We start from the raw sequence: 24301 nt of genomic DNA, 5'->3' as shown, positions 1-24301 counted from the left end.
TGACATTCTAGCTAGATGACTTTGCAAAGTTGAATAACCTCAGTGTCCTTATTTATAAAATGGAGATAATAATATCTATATCACATGTTGGTGCCAAGACTGGCATAAGGCACCTGATGCACTGATTGGAATATTGAGGCTATCAGTAAATATTTCCCAGAACAGGATTTTCTTTGCAATTTTCATTACATAGATTATGGGTTCCTGGTTTGAAATTTGTGGTGGTTTCAATATATTCATATTTTATAACAGTTTATCAATTAGAGACAAAGCTGGGCTTATCAATAGCAGAAAACCTAAATTAAACTACCTAAAACAATTTTATTGGCTCACATAATAGAAAGATCAAAGTTAGGTTGGCTCTAATTCTGCTTCTCTGTGATTTTGTTAACTTCCCCCTCCTCTAGGGTAAGCTTTAACCTCAGGCTGATTTTCCTTATGGTCATAAGATGGCTTCCAGCCACAACAAGGAAATATATATTTTTGTTCATATGCAGTGAGAAATATATTTTTTGTGACTTTCTCTTAGATGAGTTATTTTTCACCTGGCCAGGAAAAATTATCCTAAGTCTTACTGACATAGCCCTGCCCATCTTGAACCCAATCACTGGCAAAGGAGATGGTATTTATATTACTGACAGGCTAATCAAGAACTGCACTTCAATCTAGAGTTAATTCTCTAAACCAGAGATAGACAAGCTCTTTTTGTCCTGAGCCAGATAACAAATATTTTAGGCATTGTAGGCCATCTGATCTCTGTCACAAATACTGAATTTTGCCTTTGTAGCAGGAAAGCAGCCACAGGCAACATGTACACAAATAAACCTGGTTATGCTCCAGTGCAACTTCTTTATGGATGCTGAAACTCAAATTTCATATAACATTCACATCACAACATATTAACTTCTTTTTTATTATTTTTCAACCATTTTAAATATAATCCCCATTCTTAGCTCAAATGCCCTATGAAATCAGGCAGTCGGCCATATTTGGCACATGGGATATAGTGTGCTGTATCATTTTTGTGTTTACAATGGAAAGAGGTAGAATGAATATTTGGAAGTCACCCATAATATATACCTGGAATGTTTGAAAGTCAGTCACTATAATTACCTCAAAGGTCCCTTCCAATTCTGAAAATGTATTATACTATAGAATAATATTTAAATCTATTTTTCAGTTCTTTGGAGATCAGTAGTTATAATACCCCTGGGTTAATCTGAAATAAAGGAAATAATAAATTGTCAACATATATGACATTACACTGAAACCTTGCTAAGATGGAAAAATGTATACAAAATATGCATATGCTTCATAATGGAAGTTGTAAAGTAGGTTATTAGAACACCAATATGATATTATTGTAAGGCAGTTCCAAATATAAGCCATGATATGAATTCCCAGTTCAATATTCTAGTCAGAATCAAAAGTAATCACATAATAAACCCTGCATATGTTTATGATTTTTAATTTCTATTAAAGCACAATGTTTCCAGGCTCAAACACTATAAAACCCATAGGTCACTATCTTCACAGTTTTTCAAAGATAAGATTTTTATTTGAAACAGTTACATAAGGAAAAGTAAATATTAAAAAACACACTCATCTGTTCATTAGTTACAGAGAAATACACAGCAAACTTCTCCAAAGTATAACTGTATCAAATTATATCTTACTTGTCTGGAAAAAAATTACTCATTTTGCTTAAGAATATAACATATTAGGGTGACATTTAGGTACCAAAAGGAATCTGAATTAGTAATCACTCACATTGTTCTTTTCCCCACTACAATATATATCAGTATTAACTTGAAAAGTGTGAAAGAATAATGGACCATAATGACTTTTGGTCCAGAGTGAAGTCCTGCAATCTCAGCACGCTATGATGCCTACATAATACAGTCTATTCTGCCCCAGGATCTGGATGAAAAGCGAAAAAGCAAGAAAAAAAAAGGACAAATAGGTCACACTCTCATACTCTGCTAACACTAAGCAGGTTCTAGAAAAATAGTAGCACTTTGAGACCATCCTGCCCAACATGGTGAGTTCCCGTCTCTACTAAAAATACAAAAAATTAGCTGGGCATGGTGGCGCACGCCTGTAGTCCCCGGTACTTGGCAGACTGAGGCAGGAGAATCGCTTGAGCTCGGGAGGCGGAGGTTGCAGTGACCTGAGATCGCGCCACTGCACTCCAGCCCGACGACAGAGTGAGACTTCGTCTCAAAAAAGAAAAAGAAAAAAAGAAAAACTAGTAGCACTTGTGGAAAATGGCCTCAGAAAAATGAAAAATTGTTTTTCATCCTATCAAGTAACTATTTTATCATAACGTATCTTGAATGAAAGCCCCTAGAGGCTATGACATATTGCAGATTCTATATAAATCTCTGTCTTTTTGAAGATCATCATATCAATGCTTTGAAAACCCATTGTCTTAACTGTAAAATATATTGGGGGAGGTGGGGGGAATATGATATGAAATTCCTAAATTCTGTGGTTTGGTTGCCAGCACTAACAGGGATGTGTGTGCTAAAGGTGTAAACTGTAATAGAATATTTACTTTTCAGACCAAGGATTGTCACAGTATAGGCATGTTAAAAAATATATGGTTATTCCTATACTCCCATATCTACAGATTACATTCAGTGGAGCAAACTGCAGATTCTTCCTTCAATGAAAGATTTTAAACAACAAAGGTTGTTTAAATGAGTTGGGAGCTATGATTGATAATCTGTCCATGGTACTAACTTTGGTTTGGTTTTAATTTCTTCCTAACTCTCATTGACAGAATTAGGTTAAAGTATACACACACTGAAGAGAGGATATTTCCATCATTAATCTTTATAATGCTTAATTTCAGAGAGATTAACATAGACCATAAAATTCCCTGTAATTTATATGAATATAATTCAGAAGCATATTCAATATAATTAATCTCCATATCAGAGTAAATTGTGGTAAGAAGATATATCCGGAGAATTTTGGATTTGAAAAGGTTAAGTAATATTTTGAAGGATAAAGTTTAAATTTATTGAGTTTCCTGAAACATTGGGAAATAGATACATTTTAAATTAACTTTAGCCAAAAGAAAATCCTACTTTAATTATACCAGAAATTTTTGACAGACTTGCCAGATACAAATGGGATTTTCTGCTACTAAGTCTATGAAAATATCTTAAGGAATTATCTGAGTCTGTTAAAAACATATCAGAACATTGATATAAAAATCCTTGATCATTACAAAACAATATCTGGGTCATATTCATCTAGTAGGAAATGTCTGAAAAACATCAATACTGCAAAGCCTGTGCATTCACAAAGTACTAGGGATTAGAAATCTTAAAGGTAAACTGTGACACTTAGCTTTTGTAAAACTGAAATGAGTGACTAATGTATGTGAATTATGGCTAACAGAGAAAAATCATGATAAATAAGAGTTGAGGAAAAAGTTTCAGAGCTGACTGTTAATCACTGTGGCCACAAATGATCATGAAACAGAATAAAACAGAAATTATGGTTGGGCACAGTGACTCATGTCTGTAATCCTAGCACTTTGGGAAGCTGAAGCAGGTGGACTGATTGAACCCAGGAATTCAAGACGAGCCTGGGCAACATAGTGAGACCCCCATACCCCAAAAATTATGATTATAGGTTAATAAAAAATTATTTCCATTTCTGCAAAGGTCATCTTTGATAAAGAACTTTCTATTTATCTGTTTACGGTGAAATAGTTTCTTTCCTACTTTATAAGTTGCTTTGATAATAAAACATAATTATGTGAAAATACTTTGCAAAGTTAGAAGTCTTAAAAACGGAAAGCATGCTTATTTATTACAAACTTAGTAACACAGCTCAATTTTTATAAAATGAAAATAGGAGTAAGTAAAAAATAAGAATATAATTACAAACTATGGAGAGAAAATATTTTAATGAGATTATATTGAGGGGATACATAAGTAACTTTTAAATTTAGTCAAATTATAGTTATCAATGAGAGGAAATCTCTTCTCAGTAATGATTGTAAAGGAATCTAAGGTAATAATGATCAACAGAGATATTTGTAATCATATTTTTCTTTGTGATGTTAGCATTAAACCACTGACATATTCTAAATGTCATTTTACAGGCTGCTCTGCACTGAAAAATGGGACATTCAGGTTGGGCTACTTCAAAGTCAGAAAGATACACACTAATTAGAAGAGCAGAAAGAATACTAAAAAGCTATTTAGGGTATCAAGACGTCAACTGAACTACTTTCACTGTAAGGATAGACTTAGAGAATGTAATTTGCTTGAAAAGGCTAGATTTAACCCAGTTAACCTTCACATATTCTACAGAATTGAGCTTGGGAAAGGGACAGAGTTAGGAAAAAGTTGCATAATTTTAGACAATGAAAGTGAACTAAGGTGATAAAATAAACAGCGTTTTAGTCAAATTACTGGGAGAAAATTTCTTCATAAGAATAACTTTCTGAGGAAAGCATTAGAAATTACATAACAAGAAATGTGAAGACTGGTAAAAGTGTAAAGGGTGTGTTCTGAGGCTAATTTTGCCGGGTGGTAGAATGTGACAGTTTCACTTCCCATTTCAAAATGTATTTGGATTAATCTATTTTCAAAGGTAGCGTCATCATCAATTCAAGCAGCGAAAATAAATCCCTTAGCACAAGGCCTCTAACCTTTTAAATCTTAGTTTCTTTCTTTATTAAATAAGGAAAACAATAATAACACTAAGAACCAGGTTTGAGTATGAAAAAGATAATTACAAACTTAAGAGCTTCCCATACTTCAAAGTACTGTGAAAAACCCGGCTGTTTCATTCCTAATTAAAATATAAAAATGTTTAATGGGTATTAGCAAGACCATATAATGTAAAGCTAAGAAACTGAGCTGGATAGCTACCTATTTCAGCATTCTTAGAGAGTTTGTTTATTTCTGAGTTAATCATTTTCTCCATTTTTTCTTGATTTATTGCAGCTACAGTAGCCTGGATACTTCTGAAAATTATACATATATGTTTAACTTTATAAAGTATTTTAGGCTCTAGTTATGTAATTTAAAGAATAATCTCTTTACAGGTGTCACATGAAACAGAAGAGGACTGCTTATCTTTCCTGTTTGGGGCAGAGTGTGTGTGTGTGTGTGTGTGTGTGTGTGTGTGTGTGTGTGTGTGTGTGTGCGCGCGCACCCGTGCATGTGTTTTAGATTTTTTGGAATTTTAGTTTAATAAATCAAGCCAAAGTATCTTTTAGTACTTACTGTTCTTTTCACATATACTGCAATGCCTATCAGCATCAATGACTAAATCAATAATTTTTAAGGTGATAAGTGTGCCATCAAAATTTGGGTGACATTCACTTCAAGACATCTCTTTTTCTTCAGACAGCAGTTGTAGTGTAACAGAAAAGACACCGGGCTTAAAGTCAGGGGCCCCTGGGTGAAATCTAGGTCATGACAATTTTAGAGTTTCTATTTTCTGATTGGAAAATGAGAATGACATCTACTTCATGGGGCTGTTCTGCAGATTAGAGTAGATATGTTATTTTTCTAATATATAATTCTCTTATATATATGATTAACACACATATAATTTATTTTTCATTTCTACAATGTAATTAAGATACTAAGTTTTTCCACTTCTCAAATACATATCATATGGAACAAATTTTATTTTTTCCCAAACTAATAATTTTTAAACTATCTCTTTTCTTTGTTTGTATTTTAAAACCTCCATCAATTATTTCATTTATATACTTTCAAAACTTATTTCTGTGTTTTTGTATTATTTTGTCTTTACTAAAATATGTTTGTCTTCTGGTCAAAAGATACAGGAGTTCTTTGACTCAATTTCTATAATAATAACATTTCCTAAATATAGCTGTCTATATTATAAGACATCATTGAATTCTAATACTAATCATTTATCAGGTTGCAGTATTGAATTACAAAACAAATCCTAACTATAACACTTGGCTTCCTCTGGAATTCAAGGGTTTTAATTAAGTTTAAAATAAATGGCCATACTCTTCTGTGTCCATTCTAAACCAACATTTTTCTGTTTATTGAAATTTTTTCATTTGGTGATTTCATGTGTTTGGATATTGAAAATAAGTAGCTTTAAGGGTTTTTCCTTTAAATTTCTAATGGTGAGAGTCTAATAATGAAAATGAAAGGTGAATGGGAATCAAGATATCTAGGTTCTTGTCCTAGACTTGGCACTGCCAACCTAGAGCATATTTCTCTGAGATTCAACTTCTTTTATCTCGAATAACAGGGTAAAGGAAAATGACTTTTAAGGCCTCATACAGTGATTATGAGAATAGTTTTCCAAAGTTCATGCATATATTGAATTACAAGGAAAAGAGAATAACAAAAATGTAGTTGTACCTATAAAATAGACTAAGGGAGAAAAGATATACCTGCAATTTCTTCTAAAGTGTTGGCATGCATGTCCAGCAACACAGTTCCATTCAGAATACAACTTCTCAACTCAAACAAGCTGTGCAATGAAAGAGTAGCTACATAAGGCTTGCTCCACCTTTCTCCTCCATCTTCCACATCTTCTTCAAACTTCAACCACCTATATAAATAAATATTATCAGCACAGTTTATATTATATTGTAGGTGAATGATCCTTTATCCCAAAAATAAAAGGCTGAAATAGAAAAGCAGTCATATTGTGTCTTGGTTCATAAGTTTTGGAAGTATATAAAAGCTAGTCTAAGCCATTTGGCTTATTTCATTTTAATTCCATTTAGCTTACATTCTTTCTGTAATTAAAAAAATAATTGAAAATAAAGGAAAACTCATGTTATTTTGTTAACTTGTCTAACTCTGAAGAAACATTTAAATATAAGTGTTTAACCAGTGGTCACAGAAAATCTTATGTAGCACTAATAAAGAGTGTATCCTTCATGGAAAGTTAATGGTAATTGAAAAAGAAAATGAAAGAATACTTATTTTTCATTGGTGGGAGGTCTTAAACCTGAAAATTTTAGTCTCTTGGTAATTTTCTTATAAGATCTTGAGGGAAGCTAGCATAATTTGGGGCCTGTTGTATAGGAAAAATCTTTGTTAGGCTTGCTTGGATGAAAGCTAGTGATAGCAGTCACTTCATAAGGACTGAATATGTGAGAATTAAGCTCAGACCCCATCCCTGGGTGTTTCTGCCAGGATGGATAATCAGAGAAGAACCTTGATGTCATGATGTCAAACAGGAGACCATTGTCTTCTTGGACCGAAATCAATAGTAATACCTAGATTGTCTGCAAGCAAGATAAATGGAACAGATAAAGAGAAACCAATGATTTTATCGCTCTGGCAAAAGCCACTTTATTCTTATCTGTTTAGGAACTTGGTCTCTAATCCTAATAGATGACCAATTTAATTTCACCATTTCTAATGAACCTTAGCCTAAATATTCTTGCCTACCTCCATCTTCACCATTTCCCTCATTTCTTTTCTCCTTAGTCATTTTTGACCACAATTTCTCTCTCCAAGCAATACGATTCAAATCCTCTATACGATATTATATTATTATTTTGTGTAACAAAATGATACAACTTCAACACAGAACAAATATGTGGGAGTAACTAGTTAGGGAATCAAGTGGATTAGCCAAAAGTAACTAACCAAAAGAGCCAGTCAGAATGATTAATGTCCAGAGTAGTAAGAGAGATCAGCAAAGCTATGGATCTGTCTCTAGTGTTTAGGAAGCAAAAAGAAAAAAAAAATGTCAGACGGTGAAGAGGAAACCAATAGAAAAGAATACTTATACCTGCCAAAACTTACAGTCAGGTAAGAATAGCAATGCCACATTGAAAAAGCGTACATTTAAGCCACAAATCACCAACAGTATCTCTTCAAGGCTGGGCATTTTATAGAACATTTTTGTCCACACAAAAAGTTTTCATATTAGTTATTCTTAAAGTTTTTCAGTACTAAACAGGGCCATAATACCTCATAAATCATGTGATGGTAATATCATGTCGTAACTGTTCTCCCTCTCTTCCTAGGAAAGAGTAAAATACCACTACCTGGCTCCCTTTTAATTGGGTGAGTCCATGTCTGTGATTAATTCTGGAAATGGGATGGGAACAGAAATTATGTGTGTGTCACTTCCAGACTGGAATATTTAATTGTCAAGAGGATATCCTCTGGAGCTCACCCTTTCCTTGACATACAACAAGCAAAAGTTCAAGATGAAGGCTGATCTATCAGCTGAGGTTTCTAAGTTACTGTTTAATACAGTGAACAGACGAGCAAAATCCCAATGATCCATGATGGACATGAATTGTGAGCCATAAACAAATGGGTTTAAGCCACTGAGATTGCAGGATATTTTTATAGCATAATTTAGCCTATCCCAACTGACTTAGATCATCATTTTAGTTATTCATATCAGCATAAAAATCCTAATCAGAATTAATGGTGAAAGCAAATGTGATTTTAATAAATATAATAAATTATTATTTCTTGTCAGATATGAGAATAAGGCCATAGTCACACTATTATTTCAATATCACAAAGGAGCAACCTCTTGGCAGACATTTTAATGCTATAGTATTATATAAAGTGTCTTCAAGTAGTTGAGAATAAAAAGAAATGTATATTTTTTCTATACTCTACAGCAAAACCACGTTGTAATAAAAGGAAAGTCTTTTAACTTCTCTGGGTCACTTTTCTCACAGGTAAAATGATGAGACAAATTAAACACATTAAATAATTTTCCAGAGATCACCTAGCCAGTGACCTTGTCAAACCAGGATCCAACTCTTAAGTTTTTTGTTTTTTTTTAAATTTTGTTTTTCTCCAGAGTCTGTGCCCATTTCCCACCATAATACAGTAATTTGAATTGAACTTATAGTGCTTTTCAGCTCAAAGATCTTATGCTAATGCTTATAGTAGAAACAACTGATTTAACATTGAATTTTCATCCATGTCTGGAGCCAATCTTAAGTTGCAAAATATTCTTTGTTTTCACTTTTTCTTTCATATTATTCTAATTTGTTTTCTTTATTATCTACTATGCTAGATAAAAATAGATGGTTTTCCTTTGTGAATAAGACTCAAACATACTATTCTGTGGAAGGGCTAAAATGAAACTTTCCATAAGGAAGTGGCATCAGGGGAGTGGATACAACTTTTATTAAATCTCCTAATTAAATTATAATCTACTGACATATGCTGTGGATTTCAGATAAAAAGAGCAAAAGGAAGGGAGATTATATAATAGCATGTATGCTGGTGTTATTTTGACTGAAGAACTTTGTGAAGTTGGAAATTTATTTTCTAGTCTATTTGGTGGTATAGGAAACCTAGAGGTTTAAAAGGGTGTAATACTATTTAAGGAAATGTAGGTTTTCCTCTATGGAAAATGTCCTCAATTAAGGTTTCTAGAGCTATGGTACTTTCTGTCATCCCTGTTTATAAAATTGATTCTAAAATATTGTAACAGTGAGACGATGGTTAACAGTGAGATGATGTCTCTACAATAAATTAAAAATGTTAACTAGGTGTGGTGGTGCATGCCTGTAGTCCCAGCTGTTCAGGAGGCTGAGATGGCAGGACTGCTTGAGCTCAGGAGATCGAGGCTGCAGTGATCCATGACAATGCCACTGCACTCTAGCCTGGGTGACAGAGTGAGATCCTGCCTCAAAAGAACAAATAAATAAATTAAATTAAATGTAATCTCCAAAAATTATACTCAAGTACAAAATCCTGAAAAGCCTTTGTACATTACTAAAAAATCATATTGTTTCCCAACTACTTAAGTGTAACTCTAGAAACTTACCCATACAATAATATTGTTTGTAAGCTGTAATAATATGAATAACAAATTCACTTTTAAAATACTCCTGGGCCTCTTGGTCTATATACCATGATAAAACCCTTTCTTATAATAAAATTTATAGTTAAAATTTACTACTGGATAACAGTGAAGATGACTAAATAAGTGACAAAGCATCTAAATCATTTCATCTTGACTCCTTTGAAAGTAAAATTTTAAATTTTAAGAATGCTGGAAAGGGGTTCCTGTTTTTATTTCGGAAAAAAATGACTTTAAACCAAAAACAATCAAAAAGTAAAAAGAATAGGATTACATAAAAATAAAGTGTTCAAACAAGAAGACTTAACTATCCTAAATATATATGCACCCAATACTGGAATACCTAGATTCATAAAACAAGTTCTTAGAGACTTATGAAGAAACTTAGATAATGACACAATAAGAGTGGAAGACTTCCAACACCCCACTGATGATATGGGACAGATCACTGAGGCAGAATACTAACAAGAGATATTTGGGACCTAAACTTAACACTTGACCAGATGAACCTAACAGACATCTACAGAACACTCCACCCAACAAAAACAGAATATACATTCTTTTCATCTGTACATGGCACATATTCTAAAATTGACCACATACTTAACCATAAAGCAATTCTCAACAAATTTAAAAAACCCAAAATCATACCAAACATAATCTCAGAACACAACACAATAAAAATATAAATCAATACAAAGAAGATATCTCAAAACCATACAATTGTATGGCAACTAAACAACCTGCTCCTTAATGATTTCAGTAAACAATGAAGTAAAGGTAGAACCCAAGCAATTATTTGAAACTAATGAAAACAAAGATAAATTAAAAAGTCAGGAAACAACAGGTGCTGGAGAGGATGTGGAGAAATAGGAACACTTTTACACTGTTGGTGGGACTGTAAACTAGTTCAACCATTATGGAAAACAGTATGGTGATTCCTCAAGGATCTAGAACTAGATGTACCATATGACCCAGCCATCCCATTACTGGGGATATACCCAAAGGATTATAAATCATGCTGCTATAAAGACACATGCACACGTATGTTTATTGTGGCACTATTCACAATAGCAAAGACTTGGAATCAACCCAAATGTCCGTCAGTGACAGATTGGATTAAGAAAATGTGGCACATATACACCATGGAATACTATGCAGCTATAAAAAAGGATGAGTTTGTGTCCTTTGTAGGGACATGGATGCAGCTGGAAACCATCATTCTTAGCAAACTATCACAAGAACAGAAAACCAAACACCACATGTTCTCACTCATAGGTGGGAACTGAACAATGAGATCACTTGGACTCGGGAAGGGGAACATCACACACCGGGGCCTATCATGGGGAGGGGGGAGGGGGGAGGGATTGCATTGGGAGTTATACCTGATGTAAATGACGAGTTGATGGGTGCTGACGAGTTGATGGGTGCAGCACAGCAACATGGCACAAGTATACTTATGTAACAAACCTGCACGTTATGTACATGTACCCTAGAACTTAAAGTATAATAATAAAAAATAAAAAAAAATAAAAAATAAAAATAAAAAAAAGAAAACAAAGATAAGACCTACTAGAATCTCTGGGACACAGCAAAAGTAGTGTTGAGAGGAAAGTTTATACTGCTAAATGCTGACATAAAAAAAAAACAACAACTTACATCTAAAGTTAACAACTTAACATTACACTTGAAGGAATTTGAAAAGCAAAAGTCAACCAATCCCAAATATAACAGAAGAAAAGAAATAACCAAAATAGAGCTGAACAGAATAAAATGGAGATGAAAAAAAATCACACAAAAGATCAACAAAACCAAGAGCTGGCTCTTTGAAAGAATAAATAACATTGATATACTGCTAGCTAGATTAATTTTAAAAAAGGAAGAAGATAAAAATAAACACAATCAGAAAACGAAGGAAACATTACTACTAACCCGACAGAAATACAAAAACCCTCAGAGACTATCATGAACACCTCTGTGCTCACAAACTAGAAAAGCTAGAAGAAATGGATAAATTCCTAGGAATATACAACTGCCCAAGATTAAACCAGAAATAAATTATTTTTATTATTTATTTATTTGTTTATTTATTTTATTTATTTTTTTGAGACAGAGTCTCTCTCTGTCACCCAGACTGGAGTGCAGTGGCACGATCTCGACTCACTGCAACCTCTGCTCCTGCGTTCAAGTGATTCTCCTGCCTCACATCACAAGTAGCTGGGACTAAAGGCACACACCACCGTGTCTGGCTAATTTTTTTGTATTTTTAGTAGAGACAGGGTTTCGTCATTTTGGCCAAGCTGGTCTCAAATGTCTGGGCTCAAGTGATCCACCCACCTTAACCTCCCAAAGTGCTGGAAATCAGAGGTGTGAGCCATTGCACCTGGCCTAACCAGAAATACATTGAAACCATGAACACACCAATAATGAGTTCCAAAATTGAATCGTAATAAAAAAGCAAACAACCAGAAAAAAAGCCTTGGATCAGATGGAGTCACAGTCAAATTCTACAAGATGTATAAAGAAGAACTGATACTGAAACTCTTCCAAAAAACAAGGAAGAGGGGTTCCTTTCCAATTCATTCTATGAGGCCAGCATCATTCTCATACTAAAACCAGGCAGATACACAACAAAAAAATCTTCAGACCAACATCCCTGATGAACATAGATGCAAAAATCCTCCATAAAATACTAGCAAACCAAATCCAGCAGCACATGAAAAAGCTAATCCACCATGATCAAATAGGCTCTATTCCTGGGATGCAAGTTTGGTTCAACATATGCAAATCAATAAATGTTATTTATTACATAAACAAAACTAAAAACAAAAACCACATAATGATCTCAGTAGATGCAGAAAAGACTTTTGATAAAATTAAACATCCTTCATGTTTGAAACCCTCAAAAAACTAGGCATTGAAGGTATACACCTCAAAATAGTAAGCATTATCTACAACAAACCTACAGCCAACATCATACTGAATGGGCAAAAGCTGGAAACATTTTCCTTGAAAACTGATACAAGGATGCCCACTCACACCACTCTTATTCAACATAAGTCCTGGAAGTCCTAACCAGAGAAACAGAAAAGAATAAAAAATAAAAGGCATCCAGATAGAGAAAGAGGAAGTCAAACCACCTCTCTTCGCAAATGATATGATACTATACCTAGGAAAGACATAATCTCTGCCTGAGGCTCCTACATCTGCTAAACAAATTCATCAAAGTTTTAGGATACAAAATCAATATGCAAATAGTATACATTTATATACACCAACAACATTCAAGCTGAGAGTTAAATCAAGAATGCAATCCCATTCACAATAGTCATGAAAATCATAAAATACCTAGGAATACAACTAAACAGGGAGATGAAAGATCTCTGCAACAAGAATTACAAGACAGTGCTGAAATAAATCAGAGATGACGCAAACAAATGGAAAAACATTACATGCTCGTAGATAGGAAAAAAATCAAAATTAAAATGGCTATACTGCCCAAAGCAATTTACACATTCAATGCTATTCCCATCACCCCACCAATAACATTTTTACAAAATTAGAAAAAATTTATGCATTTTTACAAAATTAGAAAAAAAATCTAAAATTCATATGGAACCCAAAAAGATCCCAAAGAACCAAAGTGATCCTGAACAAAAAGAATGAAGCTGGAGGCATCACACTACCTGACTTCAGACTATACTACAAGGCTACAGTAACCAAAACAGCATGGTAACATTATAAAAACAGACACATAGACCAATGGAACAGGTTAAAGAACCCAGAAATAGAGCTGTACATGTATAACCATCTGATCTTCAAAAAAGCCAATTAAAAATAAGCAATGAGGAAAGGACTTCCTATTCAATAAATGCTGCTGGGATAACTGGCTAGCCATATGCAGAAGATTGAAACTGGACCCCTACCTTTCACCATATACAAAAATCAACTCAAGATGAATTAAAGACTTAAATGTAAGACCAAAAACTATAAAAACTCTAGAAGAAAATCCAGGAAATACCATTCTGGACATCAGCCAAGGAAAAGACTTTGTGATGAAGATGCCAAAAGCAATTGCAACAAAAACAAAAATTGACAAGTGGAATTTAATTGACCCAAAGAGCTTTTGCACAGCAAAAGAAACTATCAACAGAGTAAACAACCTACAGGGTAGGAGAAAATGTTTGCAAACTATGCATCTGACTAAGGTCTAATATCCAGAATCTTTAAGGAACGCAAATAAATCAACAAGCAAAAAACAACCCTATTTCAAAAGTGGGCAAAAGACGTTAACAGACATTTCTCAAAATAAGACATACTAATACAAGTAGCCAACAAGCATATGAAAAAATGCTCAGTATCACTAATCATTAGGGAAATATAAACCAAAACGACAATGAGATACCATCACACATCAGTCAGAATGCCTATTACTAAAAAGTCAAAAAATAACAGAAGCTGGCAAGATTGCAGAGAAAGGGGAACGCTTATACATTGCTGGTGAGAATGTAAATTAGTTCAGCCACTGTGGAAAGCGGTCTAGACATTTCTCAAATAACTTAAAACAGAACTATCATTCGTCCCAGCAATCCTATTACTCAGTATATAATCAATGGAATATAAATCGTTCTACCATAGAGACACATGCACGTGTATGTTCATTGCAGCATTATTCACAATAGCAAAGACATAGAATCAACCTATGTGGCTACCAATGGTGAAGTGTATAAAGGAAATGTGGTACATATACACCACGCAATAATACATAGCTATAAAAAATGAGATAATGGCCTTTGCAGCAACATGAATGGAGCTACAGGCCATTATCCTAAGTGAAATAATGCAGGAACAGAAAACCAAATACTGCATGTTCTTACAAGTGGGAGCTAAACATTGCGTACACATGGACACAAAGAAGGGAACAACAGACACTGAGGCCTAGTTGAGGGCAGAGAGTGGGAGGATCGAAAACTACCTATTGGGTGACAAAAAATATCTATTAGGTAAGGCGGAGGAGGGGGAGGATTGAAAAACTACCTATCAGCTGACAAAATTATCTGCACAGCAAACCTGTAAGTAACACACAATTTACCCATGAAACAACCCTGCACATATACCCCTTGAATCTAAAATAAAAATTGGAAAGAAAAAAGAATACTGATAAGATGTGGGCTCTGTGTGTGTGTGTGTGTGTGTGTGTGTGTGTGTGTGTGTGTGTAGTTCTATGCATTAAAAAAATTTTTTGAGATACAGTCTCGCTCTGTCATCCAGACTGGAGTGCAGTGGCGCAATCACAGCTCATGCAGCCTCAACCTCCCGGGCTCAGGTGATCCTTCCACCTCAGCCTCCCAAGTAGCTGGGACTATATAGCCAGGTACTACGTCTGGCTATTTTTAAATATTTTTTTATAGAGATGGGGGTCTCACTAAGTTACCCAGGCTGGTCTTGAACTCCTGGCCTCAAGTAATCCTCCTGCCTTAGCTGACCACCCAAAATGCTGGGATTACATGCATGAACCACCATGCCCGGCCTCTGTTCTATGCATTTTTATCCCATGTATAGATAGATGTAACCTCTACCACAATCAACATACGAAGCTGTTCCATCACCACAAAAGAAATCCCTTGTGCTGCACCTTTATATTCTCAATCCTCACTCTATTTCTGTCTCCTGGAAACCACTAATCTATTCTTCGTCACTATACCTTTGTCACTTTGAGGGTGTTATCTAAATGGAATCATACAGTTTGCAACCTTTCGAGACTGACACTTTTTTACTAAGCATAATGCCCTTGATATACATTAAAGTTATTGTATCAGTAGTTTGTTCCTTTTTTATTACAGAGTAATATTCCATTACAAAGATGAATGTGTCAGTTTGTTTAATCAGTCACCCATGGGGGACATTCAGGTTGTTTGCAGGTTTTGCCATACAGCCAACAGACACACGAAAAAATGCTCATCATCACTCGCCATTAGAGAAATGCAAATCAAAACCACAATGAGATACCATCTCACACCAGTTAGAATGGCAATCATTAAAAAGTCAGGAAACAACAGGTGCTGGAGAGGATGTGGAGAAATAGGAACACTTTTACACTGTTGGTGGGACTGTAAACTAGTTCAACCATTGTGGAAAACAGTGTGGCGATTCCTCAAGGATCTAGAATTAGAAATACCATTTGACCCAGCCATCCCATTACTGGGTAAATACCCAAAGGATTATAAATCATGCTGCTATAAAGACACATGCACACGTATGTTTATTGCAGCACTATTCACAATAGCAAAGACTTGGAATCAACCCAAATGTCCATCAGTGACAGACTGAATTAAGAAAATGTGGCACATACACCATGGAATACTATGCAGCCATAAAAAACGATGAGTTTGTGTCCTTTGTAGGGACATGCATGCAGCTGGAAACCATCATTCTCAGCAAACTATCGCAAGAACAGAAAACCAAACACCGCATGTTCTCACTCACAGGTGGGAATTGAACAATGAGATCACTTGGACACAGGAAGGGGAACATCACACACCAGGGCCTATTGTGGGGAGGGGGGAGGGGGGAGGGATAGCATTAGGAGATATACCTAACATAAATGACTAGTTAATGGGTGCAGTACACCAACATGGCACATGTATACATATGTAACAAACCTGCACGTTGTGCACATGTACCCTAGAACTTAAAGCATAATAAAAAGAAAGAAAGAAAGAAAGAAATTTGCTGTGAACACTCACGCAGAGGTCTTTGTCTGAACATGTTTTCATTTCTCTGGGATAAATGCCCAAGAGTCCAATCGCTGGATCATATAGTAAATGCATGTTTAGTTTTACCAGAAACTGTCAAACTGTTTTCCATAAGTGGCTCTACCATTTTACATTCACACCAGCAATGTATGAAAGATCCAGTTTTTTCAAATCCTCACCAACATTTGTTATTATGACTTTTTTATTACTCTATTAGGTATGCAGTAATATCTCAGAGAAGCTCTAATTTGCGTTTTTCTAATGACTAATGATATTGAACATTTTTCCATGTGCTATTTGCCATATGTATCTCTTCTTTGGTGAAATGTCTGTTTGTGCCTTTTGCCCATTTTTCTAATTGATTTATTTTCATACTGTTGAACTTTGAGAGTTCTTTATATGTTCTACATATAACACTTTTGTTGAATATCTGGTTTGCAAATACTTTCTGTCTGTAGCTTGCCTTTCATCCACTTAACAGAATCTTTCACAGCACAAACATTTTAATTTTGGTAAAGTTCAATCTATAAATATTTCCTTTTACGAATTGTGCTTTTGATGTTATGTCTAAAAACTTGCCACCTAGCCCTAGGTCCTGAAGATTTTCTCTTATGTTTTCTTCTAAGAATTTTATGGCTTTATGTTTGAAATTTAAATTTATAAACTATTTTGAATTGGTGAGGCTAATTTTTTGCCTGCAAAAAATTGTCTAATTGCTCCAACATTATTTTTCGAAAAGATTATTCTTCCTTCATTTAATAGTTTTTGTGTTTTGTCAAAAATCAGTAAGCTTTACTTGTGCTGGTCTATTTCTTAGTTCTCTATTCTGTTCCAGTGATTTATGTGTCTGAAATGACATTTTAAAAAATCCAATTATTCTTCCTTCCTTTAGAATAATTTTCTTCAAGTTGAGGGCTTAATTCTATGAGAAAAGAATGGAGTTCTTTTCAGGGAGTTTGGAACTTCAGGGAGTTCCAAACAGTTTGTTAGTTAAGATGACCAAATATAAGTTATATGCATGGATGGTTTGATGTACCCATAGGTTTTATGAGTATTATAGGAGGAGGCAGAAGGTACTTTCCATAAAAAGGTGCCCACATGTTACAAATATCAAGTTACTAAAGATACTAAACATTTCAAGATTCAGTGCTTTATGCCAGCTCCAGAATGATGCCAATTCTTTAAGAGATATTTAAATGAATATTGTTAAAGAGACTATTAAAAATAATACATACACATAAATACGTAACTATAGCTCTCTTTTCTGTTCTTTTAAATCCCATTTCATCCTTCAAAGATAGACATGAACAGATCTGGGAACACACCAGACACCGTTTCAAGATTTGTAGTCACTGAATATACTGTCAGTTGCAAAATGCCTGATTACAATTAATGACCTAAAGTGCTGCAATTTGTTCCAGTTTTCAAATAAACTCTGCTGACATTTGTTTGAATAGCAAACCAAAGCAAACAAGAGTTTCAAAGCATGAATGAGATGTGATGGATAATGCTAAAAAATAAATAAATAAAACTGTTGGCCAATTGCACAACCTCTTCTGTGGGGGGAGAAGGGAGGATTTAAACCCTGAGATTATTTTCATTTCCTTCAGTATGTCTGGATCTGTTTCATCCAAGATTAGCACATTGGAGTCTCTTTCCAATAAGCAACATTAAATAGATGTTTCACGAATTCTTTGAGGATTAAGTTTATTATAATCTCCTCTATAATATTCATATTAAAATATACAGAATAAAATTATTCTGTCAATTAGGTGCTTCTAGAGAAGGCTTTTTCTAGAGAATTTAACTCTTTCTGGGTGTTCTATTCTCACTAACTCAGTTTAACTTTTCTAAGATTTTTAATTCTCTCATTCTACCCAAACAAAAAAGAGTAAGTCTATCATCCAAAAGGAGTTACTACATCATCCAAAATTATAGCCTTCGGGGAAATAATGGATGTCTCAAGAAAAAACATCCTCTTTTAGGATAGTTGGGGGACATGGCTAGGGTGGAGCTAGAGAATAACATGTAATCAAAGAATACCTATAGTCATCTTAAGGGGAAATGAAATACATCCAAACTTAGTGTTTATAGACATTAACTGTTCTTAATCTATATTATTTTCACACCTGTTCTTAATCCATATTATTTTCCACTAAAAAATCCAGATGACTTAAACCATTACTAATTTTGAATATCAAATGCCTTCACAGCATCAATAAAATTGTTTTGATGTAATAATCCTTTTCTATGCTGCCACATATGTACCAGAAGCCTAACTGCTACCCCCTGCTTTGCCTCTTCTGAGCTCATTTGTGGGAAGCTTTTATAAAGGGCAACTACAGTCAGTCAAACATGTTGTCACCACAATTGCACAGCTGTGGTAACTTTGCTCACTTTTCTATTAATAACATTACTTGTTATTTATAAGCAGGACATTGTAATTGTGTTGATTTCATTAGTCTCTTCATATGGCTTCTTTTAGGGTTTTTAAAAGTGAACAGCTGGTTTTTACAAACATTTATTAAATAATTATGATTCAAAAATTTAGCTTCAAAATCTAAAACTTTGCTTAAGTTTTACTTGGCAATGACAGTGGGCATAAATTATGCAAGATGTGATATGTGACAGGTGCAACGTGCTGATAAAATATCCTTTTTATTTCTGCTGTGAGGGTAGAAAATTATTAATCCCATCTGGAATACTAATCAAAAGAAAGAAGTGCTTTAAATGGTGATTCTAATGATTTACTAGAATTAAATTGCATTTGAAAAATCTGATGGAGTCATGGATTAACAAAAATTAGCTTTTTTAGATGAACTAGGGCAATCAGAACAAAATTACTTCTGCCACTTTAAAACCTGTTACTTTTCGAAATCCTCAATAAATATATTCTGCCTTTCCCTGAGGCATTGTGTCTCAGTTAAAAATTCATCTACCCTCCCCTTCAATATCTGTTATTATTTCCATTGCTCACCAGATGTCTCTCTGAAGCTCAAACAGCTATACCATGCATTAGATTCTAGAAGCTTGACTACGAACATAGGTCCATCTAATAATATTAGAGAATGTGAATAATTAACTGGATTATCTTGTTATTCTTTATAAATCAACAGCAATATATCTTGGTGGTTTACGACAAACATGTTATTGAGTTAATCCATTAGATTATAACAAAAACCTACTTGCTCAACTGTCGCAAAGTGAGAGTGCTACATTCTAGTATCACTTCTGCAATCTCCTAGCTTTATGAGAGTGGGCAAGTTACAAGAAGTTATTGGTTAAAATGAATGGATCACTATTTGATCTGTAAGATGAAAAATCACCAACCACTATAAGAATAAGGGAGTTTCTCTTGCCAAAATATATATTCCAATCTTACTTTTCAGCTCTATTATGTAGTATGAGGATAAAGAAGGAACTCTAAAAGAAATGCTTCAAAAAATTACTTCTTAGCAGTTGATTAAAAAGACTCTAACTAACTAGAAGTATCTAGTCACCACAATCACCAGATCTCCTTCCTTCAAGTCACCCAGGAACGTCTGTTCCTTGTAACTCGTAGTAGACAGATGCTTCTGGTCTTAAACAGGGAGGGAGGCACTTTAACTTCCTTATCAAAATCACAAAAGAGCAAGTTATATCACTAATTTGTGGAAAAGATGATCATACATTCCTTTTCTTTCACCAAGAAGATGAGCACATATATTACATATTTCTAAAACTCCCAGGTAGTTTTTGATGCAGTTGGGACAAAAAGTAAGGTAGAAGTCTCTTCATCTTAATACGTACCAGGTTATATAAAACTATTTTAAGTTTAAGTCTATATTTAAAATATTACAATACAAAACATTATGAGGAAACTTAAGTAAATTCTTTTATTAAAAAGATTAGTTCATACAGAATAACATGCCACCAATTTAAAGTGTTCAAAAAGGCAAATAAAGAAAACAATGAATGATTTGATACAAAACGGATAAAGGAAATGAATTGTCTGTTCACATGAAAAAAATAAAAACATATGAAAAGATATTGAACCTCACTAATAATTTGAATAATCAAATTAAAACGAGGTTTATGTTTTATTTATAAAACTAGAAAAGACATTTTAAGCAGTTTGATAATTTACTGTGAAAGGATGTGGAGGAAAAAAATAAGCACTCTCATACACTGTTGATATAAGTGTAAATTACAAAACATTTTATGAAGGTAAGTTTACAGTATTTATCAAAGTAAAAAAATGTCTGCTCTCTTTGCTACATAGGTTCCCATTGTTAGAAATTCACTTTATAGAAACATCTACAAAATAATGACAAAATATTTGTATGAACAATCATTGCAGCAGTTTTTATGGGAAAATATAAACAACCTAAATGTCTATCAAGACTAGCTAATAAATAAATAAAGGAAAGTTCGTCCATATAATTGAATGCAATGCAATCATCAAATAGATAATGTAAATTTGAATTGCTGGTATGGAAAATGTTCCAAATATATTAAGTGGAAAAGATAAGATATGAACACTGTATATTGTATAATCCCTATTGTGTAAATTTAAAAGGGCATATATTTACATGCAGGTTTAGGCATTAAATTTGGGGGGAAAGATGCACAAAAAAGATTAACAGTGATTACTTTTGAAAAGAGATATTGCAAATAAGCGTAGAGAAGTACTTTTACTTTTCTGCCATGCTATACCTTGTGAATTTTAAATACTGGCAGTTATTAGTTTTATTTATTTTAAAATGTTAATAAGGATAAACTAGGTGGTAGCCATTTTGATTGTCTTGTTTTTAGTGTTTTTTAAATAAAGGAGAGCTGTAAAGACCACTGAAAATATATTAAACAAGAATTAATTGGGCCAGTGTTATTCACAAGATTCATTTTCATAATTGAGAATTGAATTCTACACTGTCTGAGTAAAGTCAATGAATAAATGCAACTACGAGTTTAACATGATCCAGTGGAATTTCTGTGGTTTTCGGACAGCAATTGCAATCCGAGGACCACTAAAAAATATGCTTAAGATAAAGATTTTCTAACAATAAAGCTGTCCTATGATGGAAAAGATAGCCTAACAAAACAATACAACCGGTGTTGGCAGGGGGATGGTGGCTCACACCTGCAATCCCAGCACTTTGAGAGGCTGAGGTGGGTAGATCACTTGAGGTCAGGAGTTCGAGACCAGCCTGGCCAACAGGGTGAAACTCCATCTCTACTAAAAATACAAAAATTAGCTGGGCATGGTGGCAGACGCCTGTGTTCCCAGCTACTAGGGAGGCTGGGGCAGGAGAATTGCGTGAACCAGGGAGGCGGAGGTTACAGTGAGCCGCTATCTCACCACTGCACTCCAGCCTTCGGGACAGAGCGAGACTCTGTCTCAGACAAAAACAAAAACAAAAACAAAACCACTAAACCGGTGTCAATGATGTGTTTAAGCACATCCTGCTATCTCTGCCTAGAATACTGTCCCCTCTGCTTTTCCGCCTAGCTAACTCCAACCCAACTCACAAGAGCCAGCTCAAGCATCGCCTCCTCCAGGGAAGCTACCCTGATCGTCTCTCTCACCTTGTGGTTTAGATAACTGCTACTCAAAGTGTGGTTCTCAAACCCAAAACATTTTGCACAACATCCTCATGATCTGACTCTATGCCTGAGGCCTACTAAGTCTACATTTTAAACAACACTCCAGGTGATTTGTAGTCACATTAAAATTTGTGAAACAGTGGGTAAATGACAACCCTGGGTGTGCCCACATTTTCTTGTGCATACCTGCATCGTAGCATTCATTATACAGCATTTACAATTTTGTGTTCTTGTCTAAATTAGACTGCAAGATCCCTAAAGGCAAGATCTAAGATTTTTGTTGTTGTGCCATATCCATTGCACCTGGCACATTATGGACACTCTATAAATGTTTGTTAACTGAGCAAATCAGAAAGAATGAACAAAAAGTAAACAAAATTTAATTCCACCTTTACAGAACTCTATCAATGACATAGCAATGTAAAAATCTTAATTAGAAATGACAGAAAAAGTGATTTTAAAAGATATTTTTAAAAACCACTATACTTAAATGTATGCATATCCTAGAAATATATTACAAATTATTTTTATTCTCATGAAAGAGCACATGAAATCCAGGACTATACATAAAGCATCTTATGATATTTGCCCTTTCTTCTTTTAAAAAAAGCCCACTTTCAAGTTATCATATAATATCATAAATTTAGGTGCAAGCCATCAGCTGAAAAAACAGAAATAAACTACTTTTAGATTTCTTTTGTTTTGTTGATGACACACAAATTATGTTACTGTTTATCTTTAAGACTGCAGCTGTTGCTGGCTCTGCATCACCGTTTACTGTAATTACTGCCTTCAGATTTCTTTCTGACCCATATCCCGTTATAGGATATGCTCAGGCTAGATGAGCAACTTCTAAAATCAGCAGCAATCGTGGATGTTTGCAAAATCGTTGTGTTAGAAAACTCTTTTTCTAGTAACATGAAAATTATTTAGTATGCCTTCACCCTTTAACAAAAATCCTCACCTGGCTGTTTCTCGCCACTCAGCATCCTCACCTTCACGCCAACAAATCTCATCCAGTTCTGTGAAAAGGTCATGAGGAATGTGTTCCTCGTCATCATCCTCGGTTCCAAGAATAAACTGTACCCTCTGTGATGGGGTGTCTAAAAAATCAGAGACATGTATTACCATGAACATGTATTACCATGACCCTGAGCTTAAAATATCCCAGTCACTGCCTTCAACACCACCCCAAGCTCACACCTCCCCTGCTCCCCACTGCAACACTCATCCAAAACAAACTCAGGAACTAAAACCAAATTCATCATTACATGAAGTCCAGTATAATTTGGGAGCATAAATATATAAAATGTATATATTAATGTATACATATAATAAAAAAATAAATGATTATTTTGGATTATTTTTAACACTCATGGAAGCTATTCCTATTTCTCAGACACATATACTCATTTTCTCTCATCATATATGGTATATTTTATGGGTAATATTCAGGAGAGTAGATTATGATAAAATTCATTTATACTAAAACTATGCAGAGTGTTATTCACCAAAAAAACTCCCTTGTGATCCTCCTTTGTAGTCATTCCTATCTCCCTTTTGTAGCCCCCAGCAACCACTAATCTGGTCTCTTCTGCTGGCTTTGCCTTTGCAAAATGTCATGTAAGTGGAAACACAGCATATAACCTTTTGAGACTGACTTTCTTCACTTAGCAAATGCCTTTGAGATTTTGAGATTTATCTGTGAATGTGTGTATTAGCAGTTCATTCTTTTTCATAGCTGGGTAACAGTCCATTGTAGGAATGTACCACTCTTGGCTTATGCATTCACCTGCTGGAGGACATTTGGATTTCTAGCGCTTGGCAATTATAAATACAACTGCTATAAGTATTCTTGTGTAGGCTTTTGTGTAAACATAAATTTTATTTATCTAGGGTAAATACCTAAAATGAAGATTGCTAGTTACACGAAAAGTGTACATTCAGCTTTATAAGACACTGCCAAACTGCTTTCCAAAATGGCTGTACCATTTTGCATTCCCAGCAGCAATGCAAGAGAGTTGCAGTTGTTCTGAATCTTCACCAGCACTTGGTATTATCAGTGGTTTTGTAGCCATTCTATGTAGTGATATTTCATTGTGGTGTTACTTTACATTTCTATAATGGCTATTGCTGAC

At 34.4% G+C, this 24301-nt stretch overlaps 1 protein-coding gene across 8 annotated transcripts in view; it reads right to left on the bottom strand.

Annotated features, from left to right (window-relative positions):
- Window positions 1–24301, bottom strand: part of SLC4A10 (solute carrier family 4 member 10) — a 387026-nt gene that overhangs the window by 124890 nt on the left and 237835 nt on the right. For all 8 annotated transcript variants that reach the window (NM_001266840.1, XM_015110179.3, XM_077956433.1 and 5 more), the window contains 2 exon segments: window positions 6416–6576; window positions 23128–23266. In NM_001266840.1, the coding sequence (NP_001253769.1) occupies window positions 6416–6576; window positions 23128–23266 (300 nt within the window).

The sequence above is a fragment of the Macaca mulatta genome, chromosome 12 (genome assembly GCF_049350105.2).
Source record: "Macaca mulatta isolate MMU2019108-1 chromosome 12, T2T-MMU8v2.0, whole genome shotgun sequence".
In the NCBI taxonomy this organism is placed as follows: domain Eukaryota; kingdom Metazoa; phylum Chordata; class Mammalia; order Primates; family Cercopithecidae; genus Macaca; species Macaca mulatta.
This window is presented reverse-complemented; position numbering and strand designations above follow the sequence as displayed.